The 25780-nt window shown below is 54.3% G+C and overlaps 1 protein-coding gene across 1 annotated transcript in view; it reads right to left on the reverse strand.

Moving 5' to 3' along the window:
- PLXND1 (plexin D1) overlaps positions 1–24899 on the reverse strand; it is an 85776-nt gene extending 60877 nt beyond the window's left edge. Inside the window, exons 1-3 of the mRNA XM_087744275.1 lie at positions 23482–24899; positions 3926–4102; positions 1114–1245 (exon numbers count right to left, since the gene is read on the reverse strand). Of these exons, the coding sequence (XP_087600401.1) occupies positions 1114–1245; positions 3926–4102; positions 23482–24837 (1665 nt within the window). The 5' untranslated portion in view covers positions 24838–24899. The remainder of the gene's footprint in view (positions 1–1113; positions 1246–3925; positions 4103–23481) is intronic.
- Positions 24900–25780: the final 881 nt, after the last annotated feature.

Here is a 25780-nt window from a genome sequence, read left to right on the forward strand (position 1 = left end):
TGTCAGCTTCTGCTTTTTCCTCCCTCGATTTCTGAACATTTGGGAAGGAAAACTGAGTCATTTGGTACAGCGGGGACTGACAATGTGAGGTGCTGAGAGCCCTGAGCTCCCACCAGGTGAGCACACCTCAGACCGTGGGCTCCTTGGCCTGAGCCCCGCTTTACCTGCAGCATTTCACTGCTCCCCAGCCCTGTGGTGCTCAGCATCCCCCCAACCCCATCAAGCTCCAGGGAGCTTCCCAGGATGCTAATTCCACCAAAGAAAAATTAACTCGTCTCGTTTATTGGAAAAGAAACAGACAGAGGAGAGCATCACAAGTGCCGCACTGGGTGTTTGATCAATAAGGTGCACAGCCCAGCCTGGGAGCTGAGATGAGACAGTCTGAAACATCGGCTAAAGAGGCATCATGGGAGGGTTCTGTGAAATGATAATGACCAATCTGCAGAGAATTAAGGCTTGGAAAATACAAATGCAACATATAACATTTGTGGTTGTGCATCTGTTTTGACAGATTAAAATGTAATTCAGGACAAACCACCAGCGCCTGGAGCGCTCAGCTCTCGTCTTCCTCCTCTGCTCACTTGACGGAGATGAGACCGTCTGTTTCTACCTGCTGCAGCGTTCCCGGTCTCCACAGAGAGCCCTCCTTCCATCCAGCCCTCCTGCCGGCCAGGCTGAGCAGAAAACTCCCCCAAGGATCATTTCTGACAGGCAGACTTTTTGTCTGTAGGATCTCCTAAAAGCCTCCTTAAAGACCATGTACCGTAATTTTCAGGTTTCTATACAGGAACAATCTCTGCTTATTTCTGCACTCCTGTAAGCGGGATCAGTTTTGATATCTTTCACTCTTCTTTTTACCTTGCCACCACAAAGATGAGAAAGCTTGACAAGCTGGTCTGCTCGGCATGACCCCCCGAGGAGAATGGACAGGCACAGATACCGCCCCCCCCAGAAAGCCCTTTGACACCCCAGCCAAAGCTCTGAACTTCTTGGCTCTGCCCATTAATGTTAAAGCATATTTTATTGTCCCTTCCTGCTCCCAGCTTAGTGCTGAATGCTAAATCAAATGCATGATGCTCAAAGGACTATTTTGTTCAAGACTAAAGGTCTCACCTGATGGGAGGTCATCAGATAGAGGTAGGTGGAATCAGAAGGGTCAAACTGCATGATGGGGTGGACAGGCTCACCATAAGCCACCGAAATGGATCTCCTGCTAATAACCTTCATGGTACTGTCCAGATTAATCTGTAGTGAGAAGAAGCCACTCATTGAGACCATTTTTCAAACACTGTGGGTAGAAGATTATTTTTCCTCAGTTATAAACAAGAATCAAAGTGGTATCTAATGGTGTTCCACATTTACAAGCACTGTAAACCTCTACACACTTTGCAAGCTGCACACACAGAGCTTTACTGAAAAGCCAGCTCTGTCCTACAGGGAAGGTAGTAAGTGGTCCAGAAAGCCCAGGCCATGGCCAGGAGCAATGCCCAGTGATGAACAACCCTTGATCCCTCTGTTTAAAGCCCTCTGTTTGAGAGGCTGCCTGCAAAACTTCTAGTCTAAGCCTCTACCCACTGCACGGCGCGACTGCCCGGCTGTTTCCAGCAGGCCACAGCAGTGTTACTCTCGCTGTACCCTAATGTAAGTGGCACCAGCCTTCAGCCCTCATTACATACATATGTGCATTTCTGTTACAAAGAACATTGCATTTCCAAAGCTTAATGAAAAACAGTGAAAATCAGCAATGGGGCTGTACAGCATGGCGTCCTTTGCTCCCTGCATATCTGAAAAATAAGTGTTGTCATTCCTGGCCAAAAGAAGCTTTTATCCCTGCTAACTCCAGAAGACCATGGCAGCTGCCGCAAGAGAGCCGAATCCTACCTTGCCTCATGAATCACCAGCTGAAGCGCTGGCAGTGATGGAAGAGGCTGCAAAGCATCAGCCTGCCTTTCAGATCCCAGAACGTCGTGGCATTTGACTTGAAAATTCAGCAAATTAAATGTGGCATTGCTGAGAGGAAATAACAATAGGGCTACACAATTTTGCGTGACAGTCACTTTTCAGCTTAAAACAGAAAGGGAGCGAGGAAAATTCCTACCTCCTTACAAGCAAGGGAAGGCAATAATTGTAAGGACCAAGCGTGCCTCTGCTCTCTGGATTAATTAATTAACATAGGATTAATTAATTCTTACACTAGAGCAGCACCGACATGTCCTAGTAAGATAGCACAAGCTCAAAGCAGAGGGCTTCCCTCTGCTAAGAACGATATGCAAGCACTGCAAGCTACTATGCAGAAAAAGAAGGGGACTATCATTATCCCCATTTTAAAAGCTGGCTATCCAGAAGCTAAATGAGAGAGAGCTAAATGCGGAGAGCCACCGCAGCGGTGCAGAGACCACCCATCCCCTCGCCAGAGCAGGGCCGGGGCGTGCTGGGGGACACGTACTGCACTGGCGCTGGCGAGAGCAGAGTGGGCTGAAGTTCTGGGTAACCCCACCACAGCCTTCCAGACCTGGACACGTGGGGACTTGCCAGAACAGACCTATCCCACCCCCCCGACTCCTTCGAGGTCATTGCAGCCTGGCACACCTTGCCCTGGCCACTGCTTCCCAAGGGCTGTTTTTCCTTTAATGACTGCTGGACGTGGCACTGATAATGGCCCTCACGAAATGCCCATCTGCAGCCTATCTGATTAATTCCCCATACATACCCCCAGCAGCCATAATTGCTGCTGGCAGAAGCTGGTTGAGCGCTATTTCTGCCCCTTTGCTGTCTTTTCTCAGGCAGCAAATCTGAATGATAACTCACGCGAAGTATCTTGTATCCCGTGCCAAACAACAAGGAGCCCCGAAGGTAAAAGGGCTTCTGGTTATGCAGCTGTGTTGTAGAATTAGATTAGAGCTATCTGAGCAAATTATCCCAGCAAAGGGTAGCCAGGAGCCTCTCCCTAATGGAGGCTCAGCAGATAAGGCTGCTTTCTCTGAGATGATAATGGAAGCAGAGCTGTTAATACTGTGTGAACAGGGCTGCGCTGCGTGGGGCATGTGCCGCTCCAGCTCAGCGCACCTGGCTGGGGTGCCAGCTTCCTCCCACCCTCCTGAATTACCTGCCCCTGAGGGCAAAAATCAAAGCAGTGAGTTTCTTTGTGATCGTTCCCACATTTTTGCCAGGAGCACTTGGACGCAAGGGAAGAGATTGGATCAGTTTTCTTCTCTCCAAGCATTTTGATCCAATATTCCGCATTATGCACCACTCACCCCAGGCTGAGACAAAGCAGCTATCAGCTGTGTCTCCGCTCCAGGGCTTTTCCCCCCTCTCCTCTGTGGACTTTCGATGCTGAGAGTACACCAAACTGTTGTGGCTGGCTGGAATCAAAACTTTCTTTGGTGAACTTCAAGTGCTAAAATTCCTGAAACCTTGGCCTTGCATCTTGGCTCTGGAGCCAGGGTATCACATTGCCCTACATCGCCTTTGGCACATTATTTAAAACAGATACTCCATCAGATGCATGGGTTCACACCTGCTTTGGATTCAGCTGTGATGAAGCATCTCTCGGTGATTCCCCTGTCTACATGGAGCCTTCAAAAGCCATCAGCTCAGAGGGAGAATTTATTAGAAAAGCTCTTAATAATTAAATGCTGCACAATAACATTTCCAGCATAGGGTTCATCAAGAACATTCTGCTCGCATGGCAGCCTTGAACAGTAATTAACGGCCACCAGTCACCAGGCAGCATATATCACTGTACAGATTACGGCAGCATCCAATTACTTCTTCATTGCCAAACAAAAGCAGGTGCTCAGACAAACTCACAAGAGACATTGTCCTCTGTGCAAACCAGAGGTGCTGGAAGGGGAAGCCCCCCCACCCTCCCTGTTCCCCCAGCCCTGCCTCCCCTGTGTTGGTGCTGCCGGGCTCCACTTGCCTTCAGGAGTCCTCCGCTGGCAGTGCCCAGGAACACAACGGTGTAGTTATTGACGCTGGCCACCGCCACCGCGGTCAGGCCGCTGTAGGTGAAGACGGGGGTTGCTGTGACGGGGTTCACAATGGCCAGCGGGTGCTGAAGGTGCGCTGCTCCACAGTCCAGCTGCTCCGGCTGCAGCTGTGGAGAGACACACATGTCAATGGGCTGCAGCGAACACCAGCATATCCCCCACGCCATCACCGCCTCGGGCTCAGTGTGGACAAACTGCTGACGGCCCTGCTGCAGCCAGGGAAAGCTCCTCACTACCGAGTCATGGGATAGGAAAATGTAACTGGTTAATACAGAACCAAAGAGCTGTAACAGAGCTTCCTTTCTGCTTGCCAGATCTACCCTCAGAACCAAATCCAGACCAGGCTTTGCTGGCAATGAGCTGCCGGAGGAGCTCTGCCCTTGCCTGTGCTATGGGCAGGACCAGGGCAGCACCAGGATTGCTGCCAGAGCCATCCAAGGGCACCCCAGGAGGGCATCCTCCAGCCAAAGGCCCATTTACTGTAGCAGCACCCTCACCTCAACACAAAAGTCAGGTGTGACGGTAAAAAGGGACAAGGGGGCTCCTTGCCCCCCTTTCCCACCAAAGCAGTCAGAAGTCTCTTCTCCGGCATGGCGCTGGAAGCCCCTCGCCAGCGGGGGCTGCGCCGCAGGTGAGGTTTCTCAGCCCACCAAAGACGAGCTCTCCCCAGCAGCCGCCTGCCCTCGCAGAGGCAGTTGCTCTGCCCGCAGAGGGCTGGTGCGACGCATGGCCCCAGCGCTGCGATGGGTCCCCCTTCCCCGCTGGTCAGCGCTCGGAGCGTGCAGAGCCACGCTCAGCTGGGGCAGCTGCAAGCCCAGCAGCCATCTCTGGCTCCTTCCCTCTCAAACAAAAGGTAAAGCAAAAAGTTTCTCCAATAGAAGAACTGAAAATATTATTTCCCTGCAAGTAAGTGAGGAAGTGAGTGAGAACAGAGCCAAGGGGGAGGGGGGGGAGAAGTTTGCTGGAGACTCTCAAGACTGTAAATCCTGGCTCTGATCTTGCTGCTACTGCAATCAACAGCAAAATTTCCACTGGTCTTCCACTGGGACAGGACAGGATGGAGGAGCTGCCGAGTGGGAGGAGGCACTGCGCTGCGGGACACGGAGGGAAGAGCAGTGGCTGCAAAACTCTGCCCAGAAATGGTGGAGTCACCGACCCTGTCCAGCCTCAACCCACAGCCGCTCACTGAGCCCCAGGGAACAAGGACAGCTGTGCCCTGTGCCCAAGACCACAAGTTGTTCATTATTTGCCTCTGGTTTCTGCTTTCAAGCTGTTCCTCGAAGCTCTGGGGGAGCAGGAACTGTCTTTGTTACAGAAAAGTTAAATTCAGGACAGCGGGACAGCAGGCGCCCGGCTCCGGCAAGAACCGCAGCAGTGAGCAGCACTGCTGGGGCTGGCCCCGGTGGACAAGCTGCCCCACACGAGGGCTGGCAACTGGGGGCATGAGGCCAGTAGCAAGGCGTCCGTGTCAATTCGCTATCAGGTGCCAAGGGGCAAAGGCAGAGGACAATTGTTAAGGACTCCTCACCTGCGAGCCTTGTATGTGAGCAGGCATTTGGTTCATTTGGCCCAAAGTAAGACAACAGACTTTATTATCCTGCGCTAAATTAATTAGCACCGCTGCTGCATGACAGCAGCATTTGAAAACGGGACGGATGCTTCATATTCCTCCTGCCCTGTCGAGATGCACCCAAGATTTATGACCACTCTTGCTGTGAATCCTCTGAGACTCTCCTTATAATTTCTGCTCAGACAATGTGGATGGATTCAACAATGTCTGACTATCACAACAGTCTCGCTGCCAACAATTCACCTGCTGTCACTCCTACAGCAGCTTTTATGTAGTGCTGTGGGTGCAGCCGAAGCCGTTCAAATGACAGGCATGTTTCAAGGGCCATTACCACATCATCTACAGTGTCATTTCAGGCTCATCTTAAGAGAAGCCGCAATTGCTCTGTCACCCTTCCTGGGCACCGGCATGCAGCTGCAGGGCTGACGTGCCGACAACTGTGGGTATTTGCAGGCTGCCTGAAAGCACACCAAATTAAGGCCCTGATTGTAGGAAGTGCTTATACAAAACTCTAGACAAGAGACTGCTGGCAGACCGCAACCAACACCCCTAAAACTAAGCACATTTTACGCCTTACTGAACTCCACCATAATGTGGATACCCCTTCCAAAATAATCGTCAGGAACGCTAATTTAAGCAGAACAAATGCAGGGATTTGAGGCTGTATCTGTTAAGAAACTGGACCACATGCTTCCACCGGGCAGGAGAAGTTGACAACCAGCCTGTTTAGCATATTCCTTCCTCCCTGGGCTGAGTGCACCAGGGCCTGTATTTTAATTCCCTTATTATCATTATTATTTCATTAATGGAACCAGACTAAATCTTCAGCTCTCCTCTCTCTTCAGCCCGGTTAGCAGATTAGGCAAATCTTCAGGCTTTGCAGCGAGCGCGTGAGACCCAGGCAGGACCACCCCTCCGCTCCGACCTCATGTGCGGCCCCCAGTTTGGGGTGCACTTCCCGCCTTGTGCCTGTCCCCCCTCCCAGCCACGACCACACGTCTTGGGTTGGTGCCACATTACAGCAACGTGTCCCTGCAAAAAAATGGGGAAGAAACTTGCCAAAACTCAAAACATATGCGAAGCAATGTGGCTGTGTCTCTGGGAGCGAGGGATGGCGTTCCCTCGCCAGACCACGGCTGGGCTGGTGACCTCTGCAGGGGCCAGGGCCGATCCGCGGCGGGGCAGTCAGCGTGGGGACCGCAGGCTGTGGCACTGCCCCCTCCTCCTCCTTGCATGGGAGAAGACAGCAGCAAACCCCACAGGGCTTGCTGTGAACTGTGGCTGCCAGCCAGCTCTTGGTCTTTTGTAGCAGCTGGTCAGCAAAGAGCGCTGGCTTCCTGAGTACCTGGTGCCATCACAGGCCCACAGCATCCTCTGTGCAACGGCACACACAGCAGACAACTCCCCTGTTCTGCAGAACAGCTCATCGCCCCTGCCCGGAGGGAGCACGCCGCTGCAGATGGGTCCAGGGCTCATTTCCTTGCTGCTGGACTAGTGCAAGCGTGCTGCCGCAAACGGCAGACTGGGTCCTCTCCACGAAACCACCCTAATCTCGGTCCCGTGCACCCCAGCAGACCCCACATCCGCCGCCACTGCTGCCGGTCGCATCAGACGTGAAGTAACAAAGACTGATTTGAAAAACTTCCTCTGCTAAAGAGAGTGCCAAGCAGGAGGCAGCATGCTCGGAGCTGCAGCTCGGTTCACATGGGACTGAGACGAAAGGATCAAGTGTGGACGCAAGTGACTTCGCTAAATGCATTTTGCAGTTTTACAGCATTTCATTCTATTAAAAAATAAAATCGCAGTCCAAATTCTTAAGTGTGTGTTTCCCCCCGTAACTGGGCAACACAACTTTTTTATACCATACAGAGGATACAGTAAGCCATTCATGTTTCTGATTTAATGGTCCCTTCCATTCACAGCCAGACCTTTAGAAATGCACTTGGGTTAACTTATTTGTCTTGGGGATGATTATCCCTAGCCCTTTTTCATTACTCTTTACCAATATTAACCACCTGAAGCTCACAAGGCTCCTTCCAGCTGGGAAACTGAGGCACAGAGGCACCTCAGGCCACCTGGGAGCCCGAGGGATGCTCAGCACCTCATCTCCGCAGCAGCTGCCCGAAGAGCTGGTACTGGCATTTGTCTGCCAGCAGCTTCGCTGCCTCCCAGCCCGAGGGACGCAGGCCTTTCTTCTCACAGGTGGCCGAAATCTCGGGAAGTTCCTTATCTGCTGCGCCTGCCTGTGTATAAATCACGCATTTCAGGCCTAATATCAGCGTGAAGTGTTTTCCACAGTAAACAGGACATAACTATTCTAACACAGGCCAAGCTTTATTTTGGCCACATACATCCTTCCTCTGAAACACCTTTCTTTAAATGACATCAGCTCTTCCGACGGACAGGCAGGAGGAAACATATGGTGTTTCCCTCTCTCGAGTCTCAGGGTGGGGTGACACACTGTGCTGCTGCTGTCTGTAAAGCACAGCACCGAGGGGACATCTTAACTCTGTCACGTTAGGGTAAACAGGATACGGCCAAGTCACATCCTTCTGGAGGCACCAGGCAATCACCACAGCTCGGGAAATCACACTTCAAGGTTGTGCTAAAAGGCTTTCTCCGTGCAGAATGGGTTACATCTTGCTCCATCTTAAATCAAACTGCCCTACCCTGAAGTGGGGAAACCATAAACGTTAAGTTTTCTTCCAAAACCTGCATTTTAAAACAACCCTGTGGGCATTTACTGTATTGACACTATTTTTCTGCTACACACTCTGGATGCTCAGTAACTCGGAAATATTGGGTGGGTCTAGACTCAGGTCCTTCTGCACCCAAAACATTTGACTCTGCCACTTTGACGCTAACAAAGAGCAACCTCGGGCGCAAGCTGGAGACAACCCACAACCGGCACCAGCCGAGCAGCGCTGCTGTCACTCCACGCACTTGCAAGGAGGGTGTACTTGGTATTTTTGCAAAATTTCACAAGTGATGCAAATTAATTCAAACCAAGGAGCCACATCTAAGAGGAGGGTTAGTCAGATTAACCCCTGAGCGTGATTGCAAAAACAAAGCAGGACAGAGATAAAAGATTTCCAGCCACATCAGAGCTCAAGAGTTCAGCTATTTTCACGGTGTGAGTTCAGTTCTTTATCCCAGGCCTAAAAGGAGCAGAAAAAGTGTTTTCCCAGAATTTCCATGACAGCTCCCCAGGCCTGGGCGCTGCGCCCCAGAGGCAGGCGTGCAGGATGTCCCTTCGGGAAGGAAGTCTGCTGGAAACAGAAGGAGGAAGAGGAGTGGTGAGGCAACACTCAGGAAAACCATGAAACGTACTGATTTCTGCATCCTGTGTTTGTGACCTTAAAAATAGTTTTTAAGCAAAGACGGAGTTTATTTCTGAATCAAAAGCAGGCTGCAGTTCAGAAAAAAGCCCTGCAGCTTTTGCTTTCAGCAAAGCTTTTCTGACTCTGCTACAGCGGGTCTGAAAGCTTCACAGAGCAGCAGTAAGTGGAAAGAGAGTCCGGCCCCTTTCATGCATCGTATCAGAGCGGATTAAAGTGTTGGCTTCTAGCATGCCTGGAGTCCTGGGAAAATGACACAGCCAGCATCCGATAATCCGTTCCAAACTTGTTGATTTGTGGGACTTAGCCATCATCTTCATAGGCTCAAAATTTGGCAGTTGCTCCCACACAACTGACATTTTCAGGCCATTAAAGTCTGTGATAAAAGGGCTCTAGTTTTATCTCTTGCCTTCCTTAACATAAACCATTAGGCTTTTATTAACATTTAGGTATGACTCAGGGAAATCTCTGATTGCAGAGCAAATATTCAAAATAATTCGGATACTGTCTGAAGAGAATAGCAGGACACGGACTCAAAGTTGAGCAGTAGAGAGAGGCTAAAAAACAGCGTGGAAATATTGCACAGACACCATAGGAAAACGGGCAGAACGAGAGCTGGTGGCAAGCCGGCCTGGCTGCGTTACGAAAACAGAAAGTACAAGCCCTCCTCTGTGTCGGGCAGACCCCAGACTGGCCACGAAACCCCTCCCAGGCAGAGCCCGTTCATCCCGGAGCCCCCCTCCCCGTGCTGCCAGCAGTTTGTACACACAATCACGCGTTTATCTGCTGGAGTGTCGCAACCAGAGCTGTCAAAAACAGGCTTTTTGGGATGCCTGGAGGAAAATGTCATCCTCAGAAGAGCACTCTACTGTTAAGGCACTTGAGACGTAAGCAGTCTCTAATTGTAGTGCGGCTGCAAGAACAGGCATTATCGCAGAGCTCCTCTAACTTCCCATCATATTTTTTAGGCAATGGAAGGCAAATCAACATGCGCTCTTGGCCAGTCGAGGCACTCGGGCTGAGAACCACTGATAAAATGAATCTTGCTGAATTTTCCTCGAGAATCATCCACGATAAGCAATCAGCACATCCCCAGCACAGCAGACGTCCTTAAAAAAAGGCTTAAAATGAGATTTGCACCCTGGTTTCACTGTTAACTTAGACCACAAGTTTCTTGAGCAAGGAAACAGCGGTTTTGCTATGTTTTGCACATTTGCACAGTGCCAGCCCTGGCCCACAGTGCTCTGTGAGCCATCAGCATGACACCAGTAGCGGGATGTCCCAACACCCATCTGTCTGCTCTCAGTGGCAACCAGGATGACATCCCACCCACGAGGAGCCACAGCCCCAGCTCCACCATGCCCGTGGCTTTTCCAGCCCAACGGCATCTAGACACAGCAGGGGGCAGAGTCCCAGGGGGTAAATCAGCACCACCCAACCGATGCCAGGTGGCCCGTCAGCATCCACAGGACCTGCCCAGATGCTCCCCGAGAGTGTGTGAGAGCCACTTGGCAGCAGCCCTCAGGACCTCTCCTGCAGACCTCTATGCTGCTTCATGTCCTGGGAAACCACAATGATCTGTGTGCAGCCCCTTGCACCTCGACCCCGACACGAGCGATAGCTGGGATGACTATCACCTCCATCCCCAGATTGGGAAAGTTAGTATCTTGCTAAAGAGGAGTAATTGCCAATGAAAAACTATAACCTCTGTCACCTCCCCCACCAAATCACCCCTCCCCAGCCAAACACGCATCCACTGCACTGCAGCCAGCAGCACCAGCAGCAGAGCCATTGGCCACACGGAGCGAAAAGTGACCGTGTCAGTGCACCCGCTCCTCCCTCCACTGCCAACAAATGGCACCCTCATGCCGAAAAGTGTTCTTTCAGCTTCTGCAGAGCTCCTGATGCCTGGCAGTTTTTCAGCCTCTTATCTTCATTTTTATTTTACAGGAAAGCTTTTTTCCCCCCATCTTATAAAACTCATTCTTCCCTCTCCCTACTCTCGACTCCAACCCTTTTCTTTCCTGCCAGCTCCTGACATTCACTCTCGGCAGCTTCACATGGGACATGCACCTGATTAAAATGACTGAGGAATTCAGGCTTGTGTCCCTCACACGAAGTGAGCAGAGCAAACTGGGAGTGAAGCCCAGCGAGCACAGGACCGATGGCCGTTCGGGAGGGCAGGGTGCAGCAAGCTCTCTGCAGACGAGTGGGACTTTTCATCACCTTAGGCCTGTTCTGCGCTACACAAGAATTACTCAGGAATCTGCACAATGGGAGGCATGAGATGCCCGCCAGCGCTGGGTGCCCATGCCACTTGTCCTGCCCTTCACCGATTTCTGAGTTTTTGGCAACAGTCAAGGTGCTCACCCATGACAAGGTGACAGGCTCGGCACACTGTGTGCCTGAAGCCAGACTGAGGGCCAGAGCTGACCCAACAGGCTGAGCCCACCAGCCCCCTGAAAGCAAACGAGAAACTGTTTTCAGTGAGTCTGCAAAGACACAGATCTCCAGCCAGTCAAAGACCAAGCTCGGGTTAGGCCAAACTGCTGCATCTAAGTGGCAGGAGCCACGTTCACCTCCACCGCAGCCGCAGGCCTCAAACCACCAGAGGTGAGGTGGTTTGAAATGCCGGAAGGTGCTCTCAGCACCACATCTCATCTCAGAGGGTAAAACCCAAGCTCTGGCTGCTGTTCAGCAGCAGCAGCCCTGGGCAAACCTCACATATGCCTGCTCAGCTGCTGCCTGCAAGAACCTGTCTTGGAGGGAAGACGCAGTCAAAAGACTGGGACAGGACCAGGGAAAAGCTGGGCTGTAGGCAAAGCCAGTCAGTCTATAACGGTGAGGCCAAAGCCGGACAACGGCTTGAACAAACACGGGCTTCCTGCAGCCATCCGTCTTCCGCTGTGTCGCTCCAGGTGCAGGAGGAAAGGGTGGGAGGTGTCTATAACAGGAGCCTTCCTCGGGGTGTTAGGGAGGATGTAGGAGCTCCAAGGAGTCCCTGGAGGCTCCAGCAGCGGCGCCGAAGCTGGATGCCTGCAGCTAGACAGTGTGATTGCCCCCTCAGTCTTCTCTACCACCTCCTCCTGCAGGAACTGGCCAGACTCATGGCCATCCATTGCTCCGCAAGCCCCAACCCCAGCGTGCTGACCCTGAGGCTGAACTACTTACTGGTAAAGAAACCCAAGAGCAATGTAGACAGGAGACTGGCAGGACCTGCTCTGCACAGACCTCCCCCAAAACACCTCCCCCCTGGCCCAGGCAGCCCCAACATGGGTCCCCCTTCCTCCCTCCGCACAAGCCGGGGGTCTGGCACACGCCAGCGCTTCACTCTGCAGAGAGCTGAAGCAGCACGTGCGAGAGCACGGGGAACTGCTCAAAGCAGAGAAATATAAAAAAGTAGCAGTCTCTTAACTGAAATTGCACATCCTTCATGCTGCCAGGAAGACTGGTCAAGCTTATTATGTTAGCCTTCATCCTGCATTAAATACAATACTTCAGATTATACAATCAAATCCCCCAGGAATGGGCAGGCAGAGGGATTAACAAACAACAGGCTCCAAAGGGGTTGTCATAGTCAAAATAGCATGCATTTAAGCAGCGAGAGTTTGTACGTCCTTTAAATTCATGCCCGTTGGAAATGCGGCTCCTCTGCCCCGCTCCCCAGGGACAAGGAGCAGAGAGGATCAGCCGAGCGTGCCTCGTCCCAAGGACGCTCGTGCTGCTCTGAAAGCTGAACTAACGCGTCCCCCTCAAAACCGTTTGGAGTAAGATGCCTGATTTATTCAGGCTGTATTTTCTTAGCTGCTCTTTCCTTGGGAGAGCCCTCCCTTCCACCACTCAAGCTGTGTTTCTCATTTATGTTGAGCTTTGGCTTCAGTAACCAATTTCAAACTATTCAAACTCCTTCCTACAGGGAGGAGTCCTGGGTGAACTGTCAGTTTGGCTCCTCGATCTTCGGGGGTTATTTTTTTATTATTGCTACTACTAACTCTTAGCACTTTACATGCTCAAAGTGCTCGGAAGGCATATCTGTGCGATTCTGGGCTGAAAAAAGCATCCATTAAAATAACAACTTCTTACCTAACACAACCGATCTTTTGCATGTGTCAGTTCAAATCTGCTTCATTTAGCAGTAGTTTATAGTAAATGTTTTCCTGTACTTTCCTCATTAGTTCTGCCAAATCAATTAAGCTCTGAAATAATGAGCAAAATTCTACTCTTCTTTTATACATCCTCAGTAAAACCTTCCCCACGCCGCCGGGCTGCTGAGGTGTCCTCCATGGGTAGCACCACGCACATCGCCTGCCCAGCAGCCTTAGCACTGGTGTCCAGAAACAAAACAATGCCACTTGCTCCCGGCACCCAGCCCACTGCGGTAGTTTAGCATGGAAAGGTTAAGAAAAGCCTTTTTGGTCATTAACCGAGCACTCCAAATGTGGAAGCAACCAAGACATGAAGACATGGTGTAAGGACACGCACTGCTTCTCCAGCTCACCGGCATACCCTTCCTCTACCCTAATGCATGAGATACAGACCTCTGCCCTCATTTTTGGGACTGAGAAAACCCAAGCAAACAGGTTAAATGGATGGTTATGGAAAGCGTGAAGAATGAAGGTGTAAGTGCAGGCTCCTCTGACCTGGGGCCAGCCCTCGGACCCGCATACAGTCTCCTCTTGCAGGCGGCACCTGTACGAAGCAAAAGACATTCTCCAGGCATCTCTCTGGAGGCACTGTGCTTGTTGACTTGCCAGTATTGCATCTCTACAGCTTCTTCTTTGGCGGTCCTCCCTCCCCACCCAGGCCCCCCAATTAGGAAATCAGGATCCACAGAATAATTTCAAAATTTGTTAAAAATCAATGCTCCTACTGGTTCCAGCAACTGAGCACCTCTCTTATTTGGTCCAAGTATGGAAGGCTTTCCTTTTCTCTACCCTTCTATGTTTTTCTCTGCCTGTCTTCAAGATTCGTAGAAACTGATGTTTCCAAAGCTGTTTGGAATGATCCACTGCACTTTGCAGATTGCTGTGGTACCAAATCTCAGCAAAAAATGACACTGCAGTTAAGTGATCCCAGGGACATAACATCGCAACCCCAGCTCCTCCCCAAAGCTTGAAACCTTTCTTCAGCAGCTTATTTCACAGTGGCCAAGTAGCCTTTCTGTGTTCAGGGAGCCCAAGCATGTCGAGGTGGCTGGCACACCGGCTGGAGCGCTCTCCTGGCAAAGGGAATCCCAGGAGGGATGCGCGGGAACTTCCACCCATCCCAGCCTTCTGCCATGTGGCTCACCCCAGGGACACGCACAATTCAAACCAAATGAAAAAGTCCAGGGAGGAAATCATCTCTATCAGTGGCTCTCCAGATGAGGATGTCTGTCCCCTCAAGCAGAGATTTAGCCACAATTTCCTTCCCATTTAATGACCTGCCACACTGATTGCCGAAAGCCCGACCTGAACCCACCGCCTGCACGAGCCAGTTCCCAGACTGGGGTGCTGGTCCACTGCTCTCCGAGGAAACACATGCAACAGCACACCATTCCTGGTGCCTCTGTACTGCTTGTAGATAACAGCTTGATCTACGAGGTATACTGAAGGATGACAGGAACTCAGGAGTCAACCAACTTTGGAAACTGCTGTTTTATATTACATTAAAAAAATCCCTCATCTTTCATATCTCCCCTTCTTCATTGAGTGCTACCATTATACTGTAAACCTTTCCCAACTCCTCCTAAAAAGATCACTCTACACACAGCCGTTTTCTAGAACATTCCAGGTTTTCAATGGCCCCTTTTAATTAGGCGATCGACCAGAGATGGCTTTTGGCCACTAGCAGCTCACAACCCATTGAATGTTGGCAGCGGTCAGCAGACGGTGGGATGAAAATCTAATAGCTGAAGGGTTTTTCCTCCAGAAGGAAGCAGTATGAAGCACCATAATACTTTAAACAGAGATGAGACAGAAACAGGAAGACAAGTTCCAAATTTCCTTCAAATAATAGAGGTACATGTTTGCAAAATCCAGACTTTCAGACAATTTTGCTTCTGGGTTAGAACTGAAAGATTTGTATTCCAGTGCCACTTGCAACGCATAAGCTGCAGAAATCTTGTCAGAGCAACAACCCTCCAATGCTTTGGGGCCCCAAAATGGGCAGCCTTGTTCCAGCAGCGCGTCCTGTCTGGCCAGACTGCTGCTGCCCAACATCAGCTGCCTCCCACTGCCTGCACCGCTGGCACAGTGGCCAGCACGGGTTTGGTGGCCGCAGATTGAAATGCAAGCCTGCAGCTTCGCTGAGGCCTGAGACTTGAATTGGGGCTTGTGCCCTGGACTCAAGCAGCCCCACCATGAGCCCCGAGCTCCCTCTGTGTCCTGCAGCTCCCACGGCCGCTGCTCACCTGCGCGGTGGCACCTCTGGAGCACGGCAGCAAATCCAGGGACTGCAACTCTGGCCATGCCACCTTCAGAGGAGGGCACAGCAGAATGAGACCTCCAGTATGGAAAAAAGCCTGAATATCCAAGTTAACCCCTATCCCATTGCCCACCTGAGAAACACCACAAGGCAATGCACCTCTTGTCCCACCCCTGACCTGCAAGGCTGTGCTTATCCGTGGGTTCCTTCCTCCAAGAAACAACGCATCCTGAACTGGAAAGGAAGGCACAGGGGCTGGCAACAGCAGATCAGCTCTGCTCAGACCACGAGCTGCTGCAGGACGCTGCGGCCCCCATGGCCCCTGTCCCTGGGGACATCCTGGTCCCAACCCCCAGCACAGATCTGCGTGAGGAGCCAGTGTACGCTCCCCACACTGGACAAGCCCCACTGACACTCAGTGGGTAACGAGGCAAAATCATCATGGGCTTTGATATCAGCCCTGCTCATCAGCACACCACATCTAACAGGGGCTCATCCAGGCTGTTTGATACGGGCCTTCTAGGGAGCGAGCCGTCCCACGCCCCCACCAGCCTTGCTCCACCAGAGCAGCGGCTGCCAGAAGAACTGCTGTCCAGATGTTAGAAATTAGTTCTGCTCCCTCTGCTCAAAAATGTCAAGAAATTCTACTGGTCTCTCAAAGTGGGAGATTGCCGTAGACAGTCTGCCACCTCCTCCACTTGCTGCAAGGTGTTAGATCCCAACATGAAAAGAAAACAAAAATTTTCAATAATTTCTTTACCAACCTAACAAAAACCAAAACAAAAACAAAACAAAAAAAAGGAGCAAAGCAAAGCAGATCTCTCCTGCAGATGCAGTGGTTGGCTCACCCCCCCGCCATGCCGTGCCTCTGGGTACGTGCGCTGGGGACGGTGACACAGCAGCACTCCAGCACTCAGGACCTCAATTCAACTCCTGACACTGTCACACATCCGATCAACCACAAGGCATCAATCAGGCAGTCTCTTACCACCTACTTTCCCCTGTGAAAAGAGGGCAGTAATGCTTCCCCAGCCCAGACTGGTGCACCGTACCGTGGGTTCACAACACCAAACACATCTGTGAGTGCACGGGGCTGGCAGTGCTGCTGCAGGCACAGCCCTGTTGCTCCTTGCACAAGGGGCACAGAACATGCAGTAACGCCTCCGGGCGTCACCACGTGCCCCTGACCATGGAGCCATTTCTTCCTCCTGGTCAAGAACGTTGACCCCCGTCCATCACCTCCTTAGCGCAAACGAGCGGTCACACGCCTGTGCGCACAGTCCCTGCAGCTGGGGAGCCCCCGGCCGCAGCGGGCGACTCCTCGCGCGTGCCGCGCACGCGCCTGAGCCGGGAGGCGCAGCCACGCTGCTGTAGGTAGCGTGTGGTGGCACTCAGGTGGTTATAATTGATTGTTTCCAACCGCTGCTGGTTCAGGCTTGCCTCGTGTTTGCATTAAATTACCACAGCCAGGGGCTCAGACCTATTATGTTTCCAACAACTTGCTGGAAGAGGTCATCAGACCAGAATATCACAACGGTGCAGTTGCCTGCAAGTTTAAATAGATGCGTACTGGGATTTTCAAGGCATAGCGAGGTGTTTTTACAGCATCCCCAGGCACCCGTCCACATCTCTAGGTGCCCTATTCACCTCTCCAGGTGCCCTCAGCCCCACCAATCCTCTCTCTCAATCACTATAAAATAGACTTTGAAAAATCAGAAGAGATGGCAAATACCTTTATTTCCACCCACCGAGACCCTGCAGCTGAGCTAGCACCCATTGGGGCTCCCAGGGAGCAGGTTCGCATTCACGCGTGGGAGCCAAACGCCTGCCCTGGAAAACTTCTGGGGCTACACAAATAAAAGTGGTTGAAAACCAGTGAATGAAGGTACTGCTGCCGATATATGGTCACCGCCTCTGTACAATTGTAGGAGCACTTCACAGAGTGTTTCAGTGTCCTCCCGGCCGTGATGTACCTCCATGTGCAGCACTGGACTTGGCCAAAATGATCCTTTTTCTGTTTTCCACCTAAACCATTATTTAGTCACAGGAGATTTGATGAGCTCAATGGATCAAAATTAATCTGAATTTCTAGCTACTGAGAATAACAAGGTGTGTACAGCCAGCTGCAGTTACGGCTCTCCAGAAACCCGAGGGGGCAGCTCTGGTCCCCCTCTGCAAAGGGACCCGGCGCCCGCCTCACCCAGGCCAGCCAGCACCAGCCAGCACCATGGGCCCAAGGCTCCACGAGCAGGCGGGTGCTTTGCCACAGCCAGGACCCGTTTTCTGTTCTCTCACCTAAAGCAGCACAACTTCTGGTTTCCAGGCACAGAAACTTCTGCCACTTCAACTGAATTTCCCTTCGCAATTTGGGATCTGTTTGAGCTTGAGATGCAAAGCAGGGGCGAGCCCGAGGGAATCCCAGGAGGTGCGTTCCCACCACCCACCTTCGGCTCGGGGGCACCGAGCCGCTCCCCGGGAGACTCCCCTGCTCGACACAAAGCACCGGGGCCTTGCAGGCCCTCAGCAGTGGGAAAGCCCCCGGGCGCAGGCAGCCCACGGAGCTGAGCCTGCCTTCCCAGGAAGGACGAGATTCACACGGCTCCTGCTCTCTGCTCCCAGCTGCCTGCGTGTGCCTTGACTGCAAGCAGAAGGTAGTATTTCCACATAAATTCCCAAGGAAACGTACCCAACAGTTAGCCACGACTCGCTAATACCAGGTGAGAGACAGAGCAGGTACGCAGTACTTGGGTCTAAGTCTGAAGTCTTGCAAAGCCCAGCAAAGCTCAGGCTGTGGCTTGAACCTCTCGTCTGGGGCATCCCAGGTCTTGCCGGCCCCTCCGTGGACAGACCGGCCCCTCGCCGCCCAGCCCTCGGATGGCAGCTTGGAGGGACACTGACTTCCCACTGCTTGTAAAAATCATCCAGAAGCAAATGGATTATGGCGATACAACAGCGTGGTTCAGCTTTGCCGTAACGGGGCATTTGCACCTTCAGGTGTGTGCTAGCAGCGCCAAACACAACGCGTTCTGTGAAAAGCAGAAATTAAGTTGCTACAAGAACTCCTGCTTAATTTTTAATGTACAAATTAAGTGTAAATTCCCAGTTTCCTTTCTGTGGCTAATCCTCCAGATTTATTTGAGTAGATGTAAGGTTAGAGCACATTTATTTTCATGTTTGGAATTTCTAAATTAGTATAAACCAGCACTTCAAAGTAACTCAGCTCCTATAAAACCCAATCCCATGGAGATGCCACAGTATATTTGGACAGTAAGTAGATGCTTTGTCATATTCCCACGTGTATATGAGGTTTTTTTCTTTGGGAAGATTTTCTGACTGGTTTCAAACCACATTTCTATGCCCAGGCATACATATATGCTGAGACTGTTTATACAGTCTACCCAAGGAGTTCGTTTTATTTAACAACCCGTTATAGTAAAGCTCACTGGTGGGTATCTCATCATTACACCACAAAACACTGTGCTCAATGAGCATGCAGGATCTGACACAAAGCCACAAGAGTCAGAAACTTGAGAATTAATGCTGAAATGCATCATTATCCCAGGCCGCCGTGCCTATGTTTTTCAGCACAGGAAACAAACCAGATTTTCAGCCTTTTTTGAGTTGTAGACCCCAAAACATTTCCCAGGAGAGATGCAGATCCCTGGCTAGCAAATCCAAGTCTAATGAATACAAGTGTGCTTCCCCTAGTTACCTCTCTAGGAGCTTTTAGAAGGAGAGCGTAGGGCTTGGTGCGGAAACCACAGAAGACGAGGAGTCCGGCATAGCTGGGAGTGTGGGATGGGGTTACTAGCTCAGCTTTTCCTCAAGTGTGCCTGTTTGTTGCGCGGTGTGTTTTATTTTGTGTTAAACTCAGACCCCCATGTCAGCCTATGTTTGGAGACCCAGAGCAGGAAGGTTTGTAGAGATACCTGGAAATCCACATTTGCTTGCCCTTCTGCTGCGGCTGTGGCCAGGAGAGCGGGGCTGGGACTGCCCGGTAGCCGTCCTCATTTCCCTAGCCAAAAAGGCAGCTGCTGGTTGGAGCAGCACAAAGGTACCTGGTCTGTCCCCCTGCCCAGATGGCAGCCTGAAAGACGGGGCAGTGGCAAGAGGATGCCATGGGGGCTTCTCTCTGCTGGGACGTGGCAGTGATGCAGCATGGCCGCCGCGCCGCAGGAATGGCCTTACCTTTATTTTCAGTGGCGCCAAGAGGGAAGGTGCTGGGACAACCCGCACGGCCATTCCTCTTGGGCCACGGGGAAGCCAGGGACAGGGTCTTGCCTGGTCTGCTTTCACAAGGCCTCTGGCATACTGCAGCTGCACTGCACTCCAGCCACGCAGCCGGTGTGACCTTCAAACCTACTGGGCCATGATCCCGCTGGGGCAGAATAGTTCAAATATGAACTAAACCCACTCAGTGTCCTCAGGCTTTGATAAGCTCTGTCAGCACATTGCTGCAAATGACGTTAAAGACAGTCTGCTACAGAGAACTCGTACTCCTTTTCTCTCCTGGGGGCTCGGGTCCAAATTCCACCCAGGCTTCAAGTGGGCAAAACATAGCAGTGACTCCATGTGAGTATCTCATTTTAACTGCATGCGTTACAACAACAGCCCAGTATTTGCCACAAAATTCATTATAAAAAGCTATTTCTGTTGAAGGAAAGCAATCCTAGCACTCACCCACTCACTCGGAGAACAAGAACCCAATCCAACGAAATCCTTCCCTAATACATCCTCCTTCCCCTAAGCTGCCGCTGCGAATTCACCTCCTCAGTAAGTGACTTTTCAGCAGCCCTCACTGAGAACAACCAACCACCCTCCACTCCTGCCCCAGACCATGCTCCTCTGCACGTTTTCTCCACATCTCACAAAGCTGTTAAGCATGTGCTTAATTGCAAGTTAGCACTTCCATCCCCTTCCCAGGCCGAGCTGGTGACTCCCCTCGCCCAGCCCTGGGGACGCAGGCTAAGCGGCCACCCGGGCTCCCCCGCCAGCCGGTGGAGACACACTGTCCCCAGGGCCACCTGTCCCACCCACCCTCCGCAGTCCCCTGCGTGGCTGGTCCCACACGGGCACAGCGGGAGCCACACAAGCAGCTGCCACCCTGCCGACCACAACTGCTTTAGAGCACTCCCCTACACGGGGATGAAGCCCCTCCATTCACTGCCGGCCTCCCATCGGACCTCTCGTCACGATGCTGAGGGGTAACGAGCCTGGCCCCTCATCGGCGAGCGGTGCCACCAGGACAGCCGGGGATGGCCGGCACGCCGAGGGCCCACTGCCGAAACCCATCACTGGCGGCCGAGTGCTGCAGCTCCCTGGCTGAGTCACAGCCGAGTGCTGCAGGAGAGGAGCATTCAATTAGACAGAAGAGCACACAAGGGGGCAATGATTTTCCTTTCACACCGCATTACGCCTAACAGCCCATGCTCCGTATTTGTAACAACCAACTACTTCAGCGCGCTCGGAATGAATCAGGCCATCATTAGGTTTTTATTTTTTCTTCCAGAAGGAGCTTTAAAACCCAACCACCTAGTCCACAGGAAGAACTAATGAACCACAATTCTGATAATACCGGAGCACCTATCACTGATGCACAGGCAAACGAGAACCTGGAAACGCACTAACGGGTGGAGAAGTGGAGCTCGCAATGGGAAGGCAGCTAGATGCTGATCTGCTCCGCCGAACCAGCTGCTGCTTTAATACATTTTCCTGCTGCGCTCCCAGGGCTGGGACACAAAAATGTGTTAAGAGTATTTCATTGTCTTGAAGGTGGAAATTGATGTTAGGTTTTTGCAGCACAAAGAAACCCAATATTACAACTCTTCTCTTGACACTGCCACTCTGGGACTTGAAAACGAAAACAGCTTGTTAACTTGTTGGCAATTCTAATGATTAAGTAAAAGGCAAAAAAAATGAAAGGCTCTCCTCCTTCTGACTGGTAGGAAGGCTTCCCAGCAGGCTTGGTCACCGGTTTTAGAGGAGTACGCTTCAAATACATGGAAAGCGTAGAAATATTAAGCATGAACGAATATTAATGGTATGCTTCATTTGTATCCTGCTGTACTTGACATCAAAGGGTCTCAAAGCAGCTTTACAAATGTAATCTTATGCTACATGTGAGTTCGGTTTCTGAATAATAGTAATAAATATAGGAGTATGCGGCAAATCAGGAAACTGAGGTTAACTGGAGTTAAATGACTGGTTCAAGGACAGCGACACAGCAGCAGTGTCAGTCGGGACTAGAACCCGGTTTTCCCTGTCCACCCTATATAACCACAAGCCATACTGCTGTCTCCACGTAAACAAATTTTCTCGCAGCCTGATCTCACCACAACAGTAAACGCGGAGAGTTTCTACTGACTTCTATAGGATTGGAGAAGCTCAGTGATTTCTAGCTTGCTCCTCTGAACCTCACGTGCCTTATCGTTTACCCCTTCAGGGCCACAGCCATCCTTCACGGACTGCCTTTGTGGCACCAACGGACACCGTACTCCTCGTCGCCTTCCCCGCCTGCCCAGGGAGCGCTCAGGGGGAAGGACTGCCTCCAGGAGCACGCTTTGCAGCGGAACAGCATCACAGGCCAGACCCAAAGACAGAGTGAAATCTCATTTCTGCACTGAGTCTCCCCGAAGTCACCAGGGAATTAGCTGTCTAAATACCTTACTGGATTTGGTATTTTAAACGTTAATGGACTGGTGTTAGTCATGATTATTTTCCCTACTGAACAAAAGTTAGAAAAACCGGTATCTTCCCAACAGTCCCGGAGCACTGAGGAAGCTCAAGGGTGTCTTTCTGCCATGGACTTTCAGCTACAGCTAGGCTGCTGCCTCTCTAAGCACCCTCCAGGAGTCTCAGCCACAATGCCTCCTCTTGACCCGCCTGGTAGAGCCAGTTCAATCCTGCGAGGGGCTGAGAGGCTGATTCGCAGGGATGCTGAGCTGCAACCACAGCCAACAAGAACTGCGGGTGCTTTCTCGTACTGTAAATAGGATTCCTGACTCCCAGTGACTCCTCTGAGAGCCGTGACCATGCCAAGGCTTCAGGACTGGGCACCCAGTGTTTTAACGCACCGAGTCTTTGTGGAATTAACTCAAAAGCCAGGACAACTACCAGATTTCCTGGCTGTCAGGCAGCTTGTGCTTTGCCACCAGGGAAAAACTATTCAACTTTGCTAGAGTAGGTCTATGAACCAGTGCATTAAGACTACATATTTTAACACAGCGTGGAGATGCCACACTAAACACTTTGGTTACCATGGGAAACCTTTCTCTCTTTGCCACTGGCATTGCACAGGGAAGCCCAAGCCCCAACGCTCTCTCTTGCCTTTGAAATCAAACAGATGTTTTTACGATCTTTGATGGAGCTGAGTTATGCATCCTTCCCAGAGGAAGGGAAAAATGCAGTGTTAGAGCAGCCCTTTTTTCTTCCTTTCTTTCTTTTCCTCAAGCATCGCATATCTTTAGTGAAAGGGAAAACAGGCGTCTTTATCTGGCGTTAACATTTACGGCCACTTGGTAACAAATCGTGACAATGGCAAACTTTTACCCCGAACGCAACGAAACAAGGCAGCCTGTGTGTGCCTGTCCCCTGGCAGGGCTGCCCGGCCGCGGCGGCGGGACGGACGTGGGAAGGGACCGGCGGGGCTGGCGATGCCCGCCGCCCTCCCGGCTGCGCAAGGGCACGGCGGGGGAGCGGGGACAGCGCGCCCGTCAGTCGCCCCGGCTCACCGGGGACAGGGCGTGGGAATAACGGCGTCCCCTGACAGACGGGGGGCCTGCCCCCCGCACACACACACCCCCCGCTTCTCTGTCGGGTACGAGCCCCGCCGCAGGCTTGGCTGCAGGGGGAAGCAGCCGGGACCCAACCGGCTTTGACGGGTGACCCGGTGCGACACGGCGCCAGCGCGGAGAGAGCGGAGCCCGGGGAGCGGAGCCCGGGGAGAGGGGAGCGGAGCGCGCCCGCCCGCCCGCAGCGCCTCGGCCGCGGGACGCTCTCCCGCCCGGGGGAGGCGGCGCGGCAGCAGCGGCGGGACGGGACGGGGCCGCCGCCTCCCGCCGGCCACTGGCTCCCCCCGCGCCCGTCCCGTCCCGTCCCGTCCCGGGACGCCCCCGTCCCTGCTCCCCCACCCGCCCCGCCCGGGCGCCGGCAGGTGCCCGCCGCCCGCCCGTACCTGTATGTTCCTCTTCTCGCAGGCCGGGCCGGTGCCCTGCACCACGCTGTCCAGCACGGTGACCATGCCGGCGCCCGGGCTGACGAAGCAGGAGTTGCGGGCAGCCCGGATCGTCTCCTCGATCTCGGCGAAGCGGAAGACGCAGAGCGCGGACTGCGGCCGCCCGCCGCCGCCGCCGGCCCCGGCCCGCTCGAAGACGCCGAAGAGCAGCTCCTCGGGGGGCGGCGGGCCCGGGGCGGGGGCGGCGGGGCTGCGCCAGGCCGCCCGGGCCGGGAAGACGGAGACGAGGCGGGTGAAGGCGTCGGCGGCGCCCCCGCAGCGCAGCCCCAGCTGGATGTAGGACTCGGTCAGCTTCTTGGTCTCGCCGCTGCCGTTGAGGGTGGCCTCGGCCGCCTCGCCCAGGCAGATGCGGGCCAGCAGGCTGTGCGAGGGGCTCTCCTTGTCGCCCGCGTTGGCCTCGCTGTTGAGCGCCAGGTAGGCGTAGGGGCGGCGGGCGGGCGGCGCGGCGCCGCGCTGCAGGAAGGCGCGGACGAAGCTGAGCTTGTGCCGCGCCTTGGCGCCCTGCTTGATCTTGAAGATGTTGTCGTCGGAGGGGTTGATGTCGAAGGTGAAGAGCTTGGCCAGGTCGCCGCGGGCGTTGAGGGCGCGGATGGCGATCTCGGGCGTGTTCTCGAAGCGGTGGTCCTCCAGGCTGTGGTTGCGGGGGAAGAAGGGGCTGCCGAAGCCGGTGTAGGTGGCGGCCACCAGCAGCCGCGCCCCGCCGCCGCCGCCGCCGCGGCGCAGCACCAGCCCCACGGTGGAGGCGTTGGGGTGGTTGGCCGCCACGTTCAGCATGCTGGGGAAGACGGTGACCGGGTCGCTGCCGCCCGGCGGGAAGCGCACGGCCACCGCCGAGATGTTGGCCATGCTGCGCAGCTGGCAGAGGCCCTGGTAGATGGAGCCGCAGACGACGAGGACGCCCTGCTCGGGGTCGGGCTGCAGGATCTTGTTGTAGTTGTTGGTGAGCACCTTGGGGTGCTCGCAGGAGGCCTGCGGCAGCTGCGGCGCGTGGCAGAGCGGGCTGTCCAGCACCGGCCCCACCGCCGCCTCCGCCTCCAGCGCCAGCTCGCCCCCCGACAGCTGGAAGAGGCGGTTGACGGCCGCCAGGTAGACGCGGGAGCCGGGGCCGTCCAGGGCGAAGTTGTTGGTGGGGGTGGGCGAGAGGAACTTGCGCTGCACCTCCAGGCCGGCGGCGCGGCCGGGCAGCAGCGGCAGCAGCAGCAGCAGCGGCACCAGCAGCAGCGGTAGCAGCGGCGGCAGCAGCGCGGGGGGCCGCGGCTCAGCGCCCGCCGCCGCCGGAGCCAGAGCCGGAGCCATCCCGCCGCCCGCGCCGCCGCGCCGCAGAGTGCATGAGCCCGCCGCCGAGCGGCAGGAGGGGCCGGGCCGCGGGACCGCTTCCTGCGGAGGCAGCGCGCCCGCCGCCGAGCGACGCCCGCGGGAAGTGGCGGCCGCGGCGGGTGCGCGGGTGCGCGGCGCTGCGCGGCTGGGGGCGGCGGGGCGCGCTCACGGCCGCGCCTCCCTCCCTCCCTCCCTCCCTGCCTGCCTGCCTGCCTCCGCCCGCCCCCGCCCCCCCGGCGTTACTCACGGGGGCTCGGTGCCGGCCCGTCATGCGAGGGTGGCGAAGTTACCGGCGTCCCCCCGCGCCGCCGGCCGGCCGCGCACCGGGCGGCACCGGGCAGGACGGCGGCCCCCCCGCCTCGGGAGCGGCTCCTCCGGGCTTTCCGCCTTTCTCTCCGCTGTCTCCTTCGCGTTTTCGAGCAGAACGGGCCGGGGGGGGGGGGGGGCGGGGCGGGGAAAGAAGGACTTTTCGCAGCTGCGGAGCAGCACGGCGAGCTGGAGCCGAGATCCCCCCGCAGCAGAGATCCCCCCGCAGCCCCCCGAGCCGGGCTCGGGGCAGGGACGCGAGGAAGCGGCGGTCGGGCTGGCCGGCCCCGAGGCAGGCAACACGTGGAGTGGACAAATACAAGAACGTAAGGGGAGGGGATCCCCCGGGGGTCCCCCCACCTCCCCCGGGGGGTCCCCCCACCTCCCCCGCAGCACGGACGCGGCGCCCGGGGCTGCCGGGCCCGTCCCGCCCGGGGGGAGCGGGGGCACCGCGGGTGTCGGCTCGGCCCCGGGACACGGCCCGCCACGGCCACGGCCTCGGGTCGCCCCCCGGCCCCGCTGCCGCCCGCCCGCGGGGACAGCTCCCCGGGGAACGGGGCGGGGGGCGCAGCCCGGGCCGCCGCCGGGATCCGCCCCCAGAGAAGCTTTGGCCGCA

Source organism: Nipponia nippon, unplaced genomic scaffold (genome assembly GCF_047370975.1).
Source record: "Nipponia nippon isolate SJK-2023a ecotype South Korea unplaced genomic scaffold, ASM4737097v1 scaffold_9, whole genome shotgun sequence".
Taxonomy (NCBI): Eukaryota; Metazoa; Chordata; class Aves; order Pelecaniformes; family Threskiornithidae; genus Nipponia; species Nipponia nippon.